The sequence below is a fragment of the Hypanus sabinus genome, chromosome X1 (genome assembly GCF_030144855.1).
Source record: "Hypanus sabinus isolate sHypSab1 chromosome X1, sHypSab1.hap1, whole genome shotgun sequence".
Taxonomy (NCBI): Eukaryota; Metazoa; Chordata; class Chondrichthyes; order Myliobatiformes; family Dasyatidae; genus Hypanus; species Hypanus sabinus.
In genome coordinates, this window is record NC_082738.1 from 34,833,136 (window position 1) to 34,845,536 (window position 12,401).

General features: G+C 39.6%; 1 protein-coding gene across 1 annotated transcript in view; it reads left to right on the forward strand.

Moving 5' to 3' along the window:
- The window catches only part of dnajc14 (DnaJ (Hsp40) homolog, subfamily C, member 14), a 33,627-nt gene extending 21,269 nt beyond the window's left edge, over positions 1-12,358 (forward strand). The window contains exons 3-7 of the mRNA XM_059956334.1: positions 3,498-3,604; positions 4,943-5,062; positions 5,746-5,906; positions 7,003-7,105; positions 10,909-12,358. Of these exons, the coding sequence (XP_059812317.1) occupies positions 3,498-3,604; positions 4,943-5,062; positions 5,746-5,906; positions 7,003-7,105; positions 10,909-11,113 (696 nt within the window). The 3' untranslated portion in view covers positions 11,114-12,358. The remainder of the gene's footprint in view (positions 1-3,497; positions 3,605-4,942; positions 5,063-5,745; positions 5,907-7,002; positions 7,106-10,908) is intronic.
- The last annotated feature ends 43 nt before the right edge of the window (positions 12,359-12,401 follow it).

The following is a 12,401-nucleotide window of genomic DNA, read 5'->3' on the forward strand; positions in this document are numbered from 1 at the left end:
GGAAGCTTCAGAAATGTACATGGTTGCCCTCTAAATCACTTCTGTCCATAACATGAAATAAATAGAAATAAACCACCTTCTGACACTGCTTTACAGCAACAATGTGTCAGAGGAGGGAAATTTTAAAACTGATTGGGCAAATAGGATATAAAGTGTATTTGTGGCTTGTTATGATCCTGTCCTTTTCATAGCATGCCATATGTGTGTAGTAGGGAATTTAATTGGCTAGGTCCATCTGTAGAAAGTTGCTGATGTTGACAACTAGATCCTGCTCCATGAACAAATGTGTAGCTTTGAAAGGAAAGCAAATGTACTTTGAATCAAGGCAACTCTCCTTGTTTAATGGCTGATGTGGAGTTGATTAATTCAGGCTCTAGCAGCTCGTTAGACTAGAGACAGCAGCACACTTGCCATTGTACAAAGTAGCCAATGGGCATTTATTCAGCAATCCATCAGAATGTTGGGAGATTAGAATTTTCTGCTGCACGTCTTGTTTAAAAGTAAGGTAGTTGATTTTTTGCATATTCACTGGTGGTTCACTGAATTCCCACCAGAATAGCTAGTCCAGTTGTAGCAGCATTACTGCCTGCTGTTGCTCAGCTGCCCTGGTATTATTTAAATCAGGCCTTCCCAATTTGAGGTCCACAAACCTCTCAGTTAATGGTAGGGGTCCAAGGTTGAGAACCCCTGATTTAAATGATAGTTCTGTTTTTGATCCCAGTTTCCAATTTAAGGTCAAAGGCACTCTAGGGTGGATGTGGTGAGAGGGGATTTAGAATGAGATGTAGGAACTGTTTTGTACATTTGTTCCAGTTGGAAAGCAAATTAATAGCATTGTGTCCTTATTTTTCATGTCAATGATTTTGATAAATGATTTGATGGCTTTGTGGTCAAGTTTGGGGATGATATAAAGGTAGGTGGAGGGACAAGTAGTTTTGAGGAAGGCTGTCTACGGAAGGACTTTGACAGATTTGGGGAATGATCAAAGAAGTGGCAGATGGAATAGGCTGTGGACTATTTTCGAAAGGGGAGAAAATTCAAAAATCTGAGGTGCAAAGGGACTTGGGAGTCCTTGGGCAGGATTCCCTAAAGGTTAACTTGCAGCTTGAGTCGATGGTAAAGAAGGCAAATGTAATGTTATCACTCATTTTGAGAGGACAAGAATATATAAACAAGATGTAATGCTGAGGTTTATAAGGCATTGGTCAGACAGCATTTGGAGTATTATGAGCAGTTCTGGGCCCCTTATTTAAGAAAAGATGGCATCAGACAGAGTCTAGAGGAGGTTCATGAGAATGATTCCTTTGGTGGCTCTGGGCCTGTACTCACTGGAGTTTAGAAGAATGGGGGGGGGGGGGGGAAATCTCATTGAAACATGTTGAATATTGAAAGCCCTAGATAGGGTGAATGTGGAGAGGATCTTTCCTTTAGTGGGGAAGTTGGGGAAGTCTAGGACCACAGGTCACAGTCTCAGAACTGAGGGATGTCCATTTAGTACAGCAATGAGGAGGAATTTCCCTGATGATACTGAATCTGTGGAATTCCTTGTCACAGACAGCTGTGGAGGCCAGGTGATTGGATATACTTAATGCAGAGGTTGATAGCTAATTAATTAATGGGGGCATGAAAGGTTACATGGGAAGACAGGAGAATGGGGTTGAGAGGGATAATAATCAGCCATGATGGAGCAGACTCAGTGGGCTGAATACCCTAATTGTGCTCCTATGTCTTTGGTCTTCTTTCTCTTGTGAGTCAGGATCTGTGATGAGCAGTCACAGGTAGGTTCCGTGAGCATTTTTGGTAAGTTTAATATTGCTGTACAAACATATAAGTTCTGAAAGTGAGCAGAAATGTTGAAAGTGTGGAATTTGTGACCATGTAAAGAGGAATCTATGACTGGAAATGGTGATTCCTTTCTGACAAGTGGGTAAACAGCGTTGAGGGACTGTATATTACATCTGTAGAGTGCTATGTGTAGTTGGAAGCAATGATAGAAGCAAGAAAAATACACTAAATGTAAACATAAAAACAAGGGAATGCAGAAATGATTTTGTACTTCTTGCAGTCTTTCACTATCCCAGAGCACCTTAAATACATTGTCATCAATGAACCATCTATGGCCAACTTTGTAGTGAATGGAAATGCAGCAGTTAACGTGCGCACAAAGTAATCTCACAAAAAGCAATATGATATTTTTTGTGATATTGGTTGAGTGATAGAACTTGGGCAGAAGACCAGAGAGCTTCCCTGCTCTTCCAATAGTGTCATGGGATCTTTGACATCTATCTAAAAGATGGGGTATTGATTTAATGTCTCATCCTAAAGCTGTAGTAATGAGGAATGGTGAAACTTGGGTTATGGTCCATGTCACTGGATCTCTGCTTGAATGTTCAATTTACAGCTACTGAGCCAAGAAAGGATCTTTGGAACCAACCATGCTTTTTGTACCCAACCTTATGTACTACCTTGCCCAAACATTAGTAACATTAACTTCATAAGATAAAGCTGAGATAAATTAACAAAGTACCTGCCAGTCTGCTTGAAGGTGTTGTGCGAAATATTTAGGTATATGAAATAATGCGGTGTTCTTGTCAATGAATACTCATTTAGAACGACACCTAGATAAAGATGCCTTATCACATGAAACCATTGGTGTATTTCAGATCTGCACATAGGCAATCTTTGTTTCACAGCTAGCAAAATTCCATCGTATCAAATGTACACATTTCTGCCTGATCTGTTGCCTGATTTCTGCAGTGGATTATGTAGTTGAGAGTTTATGGACTTCATTCACCATTGTCACATTTCTCCTTATCTCCATCTTATTTGTTCTGATGTCAGTGCTAGGCTTTGATGTCTGATGTTTGGGCTAGCTGTAGTTCTGTATGTATAATGCCAACCTATAAACAGTACTTAGTTCAGTGTTTAGAACTTTGCTTTCTTGTTAAATAATCCCCCAACAGATGAACTACTGCTAACCACAAAACCATTGGAAAGGTCAGTAACAGTCTTCAGTTATAAGCCTAGATTGATGTCACATCAGAGCTTGAATATGTGCTCCACCAATGAGGTACAGATGTCTGGCCTTGGGTCACCGAACAACAGACGTGACAGTGAATTGGTGCTGTGAACTTTAATTTCTTTATTTCTTCACTGCCGCCAGCCCATGTCATCTTGTTTCTCCCTCACAGGGGTGGAACACTGAAGTGAGCTGTGACATCCCACTGATTAAAATGAGGTAGAAATGCACACCAGTGACTTTTAAAGCTGCTTTGATTAATATCACCTTGAATGGTACTGTTACCCAAGTTCAATGAACTTGTAAAACATAATTTTAATCATTTATTGCCACTCAAGATTTGCAGGATGAGCTTTGTTTGATTTTTTTTTAAGGTGAAAGCTGACACGTCTTCATGTGAAATATCGGCAGCAGTAGTTCAACAAGACATCAATCAAACCCTTTCTCTTTTAAAGTAATCACCCCATTGTGATTGCAGGTTCACCCTGATAAAAACCGACACCCACGATCGGAAGAAGCTTTTAAGGTGGTGCGAGCAGCGTGGGATATTGTGAGCAATCCTGAAAGGAGGAAGGAATATGAAATGTAAGCGAAATTCAGTGCTGCATTCCAGATACGTCCACATGGCCTGTTTTTTGTCTTTGCAGGATCAGTTGCTTTTAAAATATGCCACTTTACCTTCTACATGTAATATTAAAAGTATTTAAGCATGTTTTGAACTGCTTGACTTTAGTCATTCTTATAGTTTTCCATTTCAAAGATTACCATTTTGACCTAGGGAGTAAAACTCTGCTTAAGTATGCTATTGAGTTTAATATTTAAGAAAGAAACTTCTGGAAGCTCCCTGCCGGTAAGGTTTAAGAATATTCCCATTACAAGCAGAATTGGGTGTGAGTATTGTCCAGACCAGTGGAACAAAATTCTCCTCTCTGTTGGTGACAAATATCCCAAGTATATTAAGTCTTGGCAAGTTTCATTGAGTTCCTAATCCCACATCACAAAAATTCACATCAATTAATAGTGACATGTCAGTCTCCGCAGGAAAGCCATAAAGTTGCTTTGGAAGTATTTGATGCCAAAAAGTTTCCTATTCCTTGGCACTGACAACACACTATTGCTCAGCACAAAAATCCATCAGAACAATAATATCTCATTTTCTTAATACATAAAAGGTAAAATATGATTTGGCTACTCAGGATAATATTGACACCATTACTAATTAACTCTAGGCCTGTCTTTCCCTGATTTTTTTCTTAACTAGTTTTTTTGGGGGGAGAGAACTCCTTTCAATACTTTAAATGTATCTATTTCACTTGTTTCTACTTGATAGAAGCAATGATGTAAGTATCTTTAATATCAGAGAGAGAGGGAGTGTGACATGGAGAAAGCATGAGTGATGTTACTTATTTTGTGCTCTATATCTGGCTATTGGTGCTGAACCTGAGATGATTGGTTCCTTTGTTTATTTGGTCTTTAAATTGAGGCATTGATTACCTGCTCAAATAGGCATAAGAGATCCCATGGCACAATTGCAGGAGCAGGGGAATTCTCTCCGGTGACCTGGCTACCATTGATCCTCAGCCAAGCAAATTATCTGGTCATTTGCTATATGCAGGATCTTACTATGCGCAAACTTGCTGCTGTGCTTGCCTCCTTACTAGTGATTGCAAAATAAAAAAATTGTAGTGGGTCATCTTCCAGATGTAAAAATGTTCTATAAAAGCAACTACTTTTTTGTATAACTTTTTATTTTATTATGGCTGACTTTCCCTCAGGATGGATATTGAAAACTTTTGGTTAAGAGACGTTTGTAATGTCTTTCTTTTCCAAGGAATTGCAGGATCCCAGTTCTTGTTTTTCAGCTTTTCTGTTCGTGATTTCTCTCTAGGGGAAAAAAAACTGATGATCTTTTTTTGTTTTTAGCAAACGGGCCGCAGAGAGTGAGTTACATCAGTCCATGAACGAGTTTCTCACCAAACTCCAGGATGACCTGAAGGAGGCCATGAACACTATGATGTGCAGTAAATGTGAAGGAAAACACAAGTTTGTGCTCATTTATCTTTTGCTAATCTATTAAAACGAGCGTACAGCTCTGAGTGGTTTTTGTTTTGTTAGTTCCCTGATTGGGGTTTCCTTCCTTTGTCCTTTCCAAGGACCTAAATCTTGGAATAGAATTGGATGGCTGTCCATTGCCCTTGGGTTCCTCATTCAACTGGCTATTCGTCACCTGTTCCTAAATAGTGGTAATAGAGAAATAAACATATAGAATTATAGAGTACTACAGCACAGAAACAGGTCCTTCAGCATACCTAGTCTGTGCCGAACTGATATTCTGCCTAGTCCCATCAACCGACACCTGGACAATCACACTCCATACCCCTGTTACCTCGGTTGTTATCCAAACTTCTCTTAGATGTTGAAATTGAACCTGCATCCACCACTTACGCTGGCAGCTTGTTCCACACTTGCACCACCCTCCAGTTTCCTCTGGATACTGTCAGCTGCTACAGTCCACCTGCTTGTACCTCTGGTATGACCAGTTTTTGGTTTTATTCCCCTACCAATCCCCACTCCCATAATATTTCACTGCAGGAGATCCATCCATGCCCACTTAAAGACCAAATCCCAGACATGTCCTTGTCAAGATTTAATCTGGAGCTGTCTTTCTAGAACTGCATTTCTTTATCTACTTGTGTGTCACAATAAATTTTGAACATTCTTTGCAGGAGGTTTGAAATGGATCGTGACCCTCAGGCAGCTCGATACTGTGCTGAGTGTAATAAGAGACACCCTGTAGAGGATGGAGACTTCTGGGCAGAATCAAGCATGCTGGGGTTAAAAATCACTTACTTTGCCATGATGGATGGCAGAGTTTATGATATCACAGGTAGGACAATGAGAAATTTGAAGCTATCCTGATATACTTTCAGTATGTGTTGTATTAAGAAAAAGCAAAAACTGGTAGCTTTCAGTGATTCTTCTACATGATAATTTTGAAATAGTGTGATGCGTAAAACCAACTGCCTGATTACTCCAACTCTGGTTTTATGAAGCATAGGCAGCAGCTTGGATTGCTGCTAGTAAATGTTCTGTTTGTATTCTGTATTCAGTATAATTGCACACAAAAAAAAATCTCAGACCAGGCCTGACTGATACATGACAGAAGCTTCCAATGCTTCTGTTTAAAAGTCAATACCAAAACCTGCCAAGTAACCTCCTGTTGGTCAAAATGGATGACAGTATTGCGAGCCTCTTAAGTTCTTGCTTTCTGCTGAATGTAAGAGGATGCTGATGGAAGAAATAGACTTTTATAGCAGCTTTTTTTTACATCTCTCCCAATGACAGCAAATGCTTGTGTGTCTCAAGTACTGTACTGGAGAATATGGCTACAATTGTACTCCAACCATATTTTAAAATATTTCTAAAGTACTCTAAAATCCTGTCTACAGCAGTGGAAATAATCAAAGGAAAAATGAGTGATAAGCCAGGTCTGTGTTTAAATTGTTATCGATGAAAGTAAACCTTCAAAGCTTATAAGTTGTTGGTTTAGTTTGAAGAGGTAGGGTGCCATGGAGATGGCACATGTTCTTGCTTGATTGGAGTCAGGCCATTAGATATCAAATGATGGCTCTGTGATAGTTGGAAGGAAAATCAAAGTATTCATAGGACCAGGAGAAGGTCATTAAACTTGTCCCCGATATTCAGTTTGATCATGCCTGTTTACTTGACAAGATTACACTTTCTTGATGCCTTTGATCATCAATCAATTTTAGTTTTGAAATTCACTTTCAAGTGGGTTGGGAAGCAGGTCAGTAATAGCTCACAACTCCTCTTGACTGGGAAATACTAAGTGATGATTTGCGAGCCATGATACAAAGTACCAGTTTTTTTTTCCTCTTCCTTTAGCTGTTGTGATGTTGTTGGAAGACAGCCTAACTCTCACACTATCACAAATTTTAGTGACTTTTTTTTCCCCCTTTCAGAATGGGCTGGTTGTCAAAGGGTAGGAATATCTCCTGATATGCATCATGTTCCTTACCATATATCTTTTGCTACAAGAGCTTCTGGAGGCAGTGGTCGTCATAGGTGAGTAAAAATGTACAGAGCTCAATATTATTGATTTTCCAAGTGTTTTGACTTGGTGTATTTTTTATGGTATCAAATGGTAAATTTTACATTGTCCAAATTTTTAGCTCCCTGAAAATAGCTATACAGTTTGATAGGGTAGTTAAAAAGCATATGGCATGCTTGTCTTTATTAGTTGAGGCATTGAATTCAAAACTAAGTTGTATTGCAGCTTTATAAAACTCTAGTTAGGCCACATCTGGAGTATTGCATACAGTTCTGGTTGCCCCACTTTAGGAAGGATACTGAGGCTTTGGAGAGGATGCAGAATAGGTTTACCAGAATGCTGCTTGAATTAGAGGGCATGTATTGTAAAGAGGCTGGACAAACTTGGGTTGTTTTCTCTGGAGTGGCAGAGACTAAGGGGAGATATGATAGAAGTTTATAAGATTATGAGAGGCATAGATAAAGTAGGCAGACAGGATCTTTTTCTCAGGGTTGAAATGTCTAATACCAGAGGGCATGAACTTAAGGTGATGGGATATGTTCAAAGGAGATGTGAGGGGTAAGTTTTTTTATATGGAGTGGTCGGTACCAGGGGTGGTAGAGGCAGATATATAGGGGCTTTTAAAGAGACTGTTTAGATCGACACATGAACATGAGGGATGTTGAAGGATATGGGTATTGTGTAGGCAGAAGCAATTATTTTAGTTGACCATTTAATTACCAATTTAATTGGTTAGGTTCCTGTGCTGTACTGTTGTATATTCTATGTAACTAGGTCGAGTGATGTGGGGCATTCCTCTTCAGAGAGAGGGGTGATGAGAGGTGAATTGATAAAAGATTATAAAAAAGCATAGAGTGAATGGACAGCCAGAGACTTTTTCCCAGGATAGAAATGGCTAATACGTGGGGGCATGAGTTTAAGGTGACTGGAGGAAAGTATGGGGGATGTCAGAGGTAAGTTCTTGACACATGGAACACCCTGCCAGGGTGGTGATAGAGGTAGATGCATTAGGGACATTTAAGAAACTCTTAGACAGGCATGTGGATGATAGAAAAATGGAGAGATATATAGGAGGGAAGGGTTGGATTGATCTTAGAGTTGATTAAAAGGTTAGCACAATATCATAGGCTGAAGGGTCTGTATTGTATTGTAATGTTCTAAGAGCAGATTCAAGGGCATGTTAATAAATAGAAGTCAAATAACCTGTCTTTGTAATTTGTTTATATTAGCGGTGTTGCAGTTGATCAGTTGGGTTCATGTAACTTAAAATAGTTAACTGAAGGTGTCTGACCAACTCACCACTTCATGCAGATTTTTAATTCTGCAAGTCTGATAGCACAGTTTGCACATTGGCATTTCATAGAGTTTACCAGCTGATGAGGAAAATAGTGGTAGCCAGAAATGTTTTCAGATTTTGTAGCACACTTAAATAGAATTTGAACTCATAGAATCAGCAAGCATGGAAATAGGTTCTTCCGCACCATGAAGCAAACCATCCCCCTCATTGCTCCTCCACAGAGAGAGTTAAGTGCACCAAGTTCCTGGGAGTTCACATCACGGATGACCTCAACTGGTCCCTTAATATCACCTCCCTGAACAAGAAGACACAGCAGCGCCTCCACTTCTTAAGAAAATTGAGGCAAGCGAGGCTCCTGCCTTCCCCCCCCCCCCCCCCATTCTTAACTGCATTTTACAGGAGCACCATTGAGAGTGTTCTGACAAATTGCATCTCCATCTGGTGTGGGAGCAATTAAGCATTGGACCTGAAGTCCCTTCAAAGGACAGTGAGAACAGCTGAGAGGATCATAGGGTCTCCCTACCATCCATCGAGGACATTGATCAGGAGGTATGTACGTCCCTTAGTATTATTAAGGATCTCACCCATCCATCCAGCATCCTCTCTGACTTTCTACCATCAGGCAGGAAACTACAATGCATAAAAACAAGAACAGTCAGGATGACAAGCAGTTGCTTCCCCCAGGCCTTAGGCTTCTGAACTCCCAGCTGCATCGTGTTAGAAGTGTCACTAGTTAATCTGTTCCATCCCTTACAATATTTAATAAGGAAGACAGCCTGCTTTCCTTGCCAATTCTGACATGCACAACATTATTGACTTTTACGTCCTTTCTACAGCACCACAATTGTATCAAACTGAACATTGACCTTTGGGATGACTAAGGATGTGTCTCGCCAACAAAACTATGTCTCAAGCAGCACTGATTTTCTAAAAGTTTCCCAGATACTCCACAGAAATGTGTTTGTAACTCTGTGCTGCAATTTAGCTAGAAGGGGATTTGGTGTGTAGAAGAGCGCTGAATAGTTTCAGTTATGGCATTGTCTAAATAACCTGAAGTAAATTACTACAATTTTGCCCAAAGGACTTAATGGTTTCTTTAGTTCAAATATGTGTGTTTGAGAATTGTCTGTTCGAAAGAATACAGGCGATTTACTGCTTGAATTGCCTGAGAAAGTTTGGTTAAGAAGATGCACTAGAATTTGGTTGACCTAATGATTGCATATTAATAGAATTGGATCCTGTAGTGTGTGTTCTTGTGCTTGGATTATATTAAAATTGGGAGGTTTGTACTATTTCATGATTTTGATATCACTCTCTTCTCCCCAACCCTCCCAAGTCAAAATCACATTTCCTTTGGATGGTGGCCAGGAACAGGAACCCACTGTTTGCTTATTTCACCTCTTCTGACCATAGTGTTTGGACTGTTGTTCTAAGCTGAGAAAACAAATTAGATTAGATTTATTGTCGCATGTACATAAAAACATTGAAATATATAGTGAAATGTGTTGTTTGTGTCAACAACCAACATAGGAAGATTGTGCTGAGAGCAGCCCACAAATGTCGCCACACTTTCAGCACCAACAAAGCATGTTCATAACTCACTAACCCTAACCCATATGTCTGAGGAAACCAGAGCACCCAGAGGAAACCCAGTCTGTTGTGGGGAGAACGTACAGACAGTGGTAGGAATTGAACTCTGATCGAAGAATTTTGGTGATGTAAAGCATCAAGTTCATTGCTATACTATCATGCCACCAGCATCCAGACCTAAAATCTCCCCAGATATGTAGATTTTTGGTGTTGAGTGCTTTGGTGAGTGATTCACATTATTCAATAGAAATTTAACTGTAAATTGGCACTTCTAATGTTACTTTTCAAACCAAATTGCAACTCTTGAGAGTTTATTATCTAGGAGCACTGAGGGAGCGCATTCACCAATGGGCTGGAGTGATTTAAGGGAGCTTGCCATCATTTTCCCAAGGACAATTAGGCATTAAATGCTGACCTTGCCCAGGGAGAATGAGAGAAATTTCTAACAGTCTGAAAAAGGGCTCTCTCGAATCTATGTATATTTATGGTTTTGAACACATTGTGTTGCTCAGATACCAATCTGAACTGGTGGTGGTCTTTCACACCCTCAATAATGGAATATACTTTCTTTTTGTTAGTTAAAAGGCATGTTGACTCTCACTAGTCACAGAACAGGAAAATATACCTCAGCCTATTTCTATCTTGACTCGGGTGATGGAGAAATTGATGGAAGAACATGTGCTCTCCAATGGAAAGGACATACAAAAAATAATCTCAAGGTCCACTTGGACTTCTTTTTTCCACAGCCAACACAAAGCCAGTGTTGGCAGAAATTGGGCTGTTGTTTCTCTGGTTTGAGAAGGGTTGTGGAAGAGCAGTGTTGAATTAAGACTGTCAGCTGGTTAAGGTGTTGACAGTCTACTATATGAGGATTTGTCATTTGAAGTGGTTTAAAAATTGTTCCATACACCCTTTCTTATCTTTCTGTAGAGCTGGCTCAGACAATGGTCCAACTTCTGCTGACCTCCAAGAATTTTTCAGCAAGATTTTCCAGGGAGCTGCAACACAAGCCAACGGTAGCTTCTTCAACCAATCCCAAATGGGGCCCAACGGTCAGGCAAAGGGAGAGCCGACACAGAGAACCGACACAAGGCAAAAGAGAAGGAAGAAGGTGCGACGGACATTCCCACGCTGAGCCTTAAACTTGCTAAAATAAACCTCAGCGATCTCCTCATTAGGCTAGATAGCAGCCTGACTGAGAAGATCAAACCCAGATTCTAGATTAGAATGAAGACAAATAAAAGTCCTCTTCTATTAAATTGAATGAATAGACTTCAACTGTACCTTTTTTTTAACATTTTAATTTGGATGTACAGTAGCAACTAAAGTGATGTTAAGAGGGCTTTTAATAATTTGTTAGGTAAAGACAAATTAATTTCTGGTTTCAACAGGTAGAATGGAAAAATAGCCAGTGGGTGTCTTTTTAAACATTTTATTATTTTTCCATGCTCAGCTACCTCCTTTCAAAATGTTCCTTTTCTCGGCTTTTCCTTTCCCCAAGGTCTTACATCTTCCTGGCCATTTTTAATGGGGAAAAGCTTGCAGTGCAAAAGGAACAAACTAAACATCATGCTTGGCTGATGGCCTGATTTCCACAGTATGATAGGTATTTTCTTTTTAAAAGAAAGCACTTTAAAAAACAAAGAAACCAGAAAATAATTTGAATTAATGGTTTAAACTTGGCACACTTATTGTGATTTAGGGATGGGATACAATTTCTTTTTGTAACTTTAAAAATATTAAATATTTATTGGAAAAATTACTGTGCTACAGAAATCATACACAAATCTTATAAACAAATTATGAAACTTTGATAACTACTATAAATAGAAAAATTGAGTTGTGCTTTTATTTTTGTCTCTTACTGTCGTAATATCTATCTCTTCTCTCCCCCCCCCCCCCCCGATTCAGATTTATTTGTCACATGTACATCAAGACATACAGTGAAATGCATCACCTCCTACCTTCCCCTTCCTCCTCTCTCTCCCTCTCCCCCTCTCTCCTCTCCCGTTCAGGTCCCTAATTGGCTTTAACAAAATTCTTCAACAAGGATTACATTCTCTTTCATAGTAATGGCACAAGTAGTCACCCGTAGCAAGAGTAAATATGTTATATTGATGTCTGCAAGACCCTCACTACAATTGAACACAACACTATGAAGTGCCTTGCAACCCGAATGAGGTGCTCAGGGGTTAAAACTGGAATTTACTCAGTCCAACCTTTGCATTATGTGTTCATAGCTCAATGGGGTGAGGATGGGAAGTGTATTTATTTGATAGATTCGGTACTGTATAGTTTTTTGTTGGCAATTCAACCAGCTTTCTCTGGGAATTGAGCCACTTAAGAACAATAAATACTTACTATATTGTATATACATGTATAGAGTGCTGCTGTACAAGCCTACTCATTAACCAAAAAAAAAG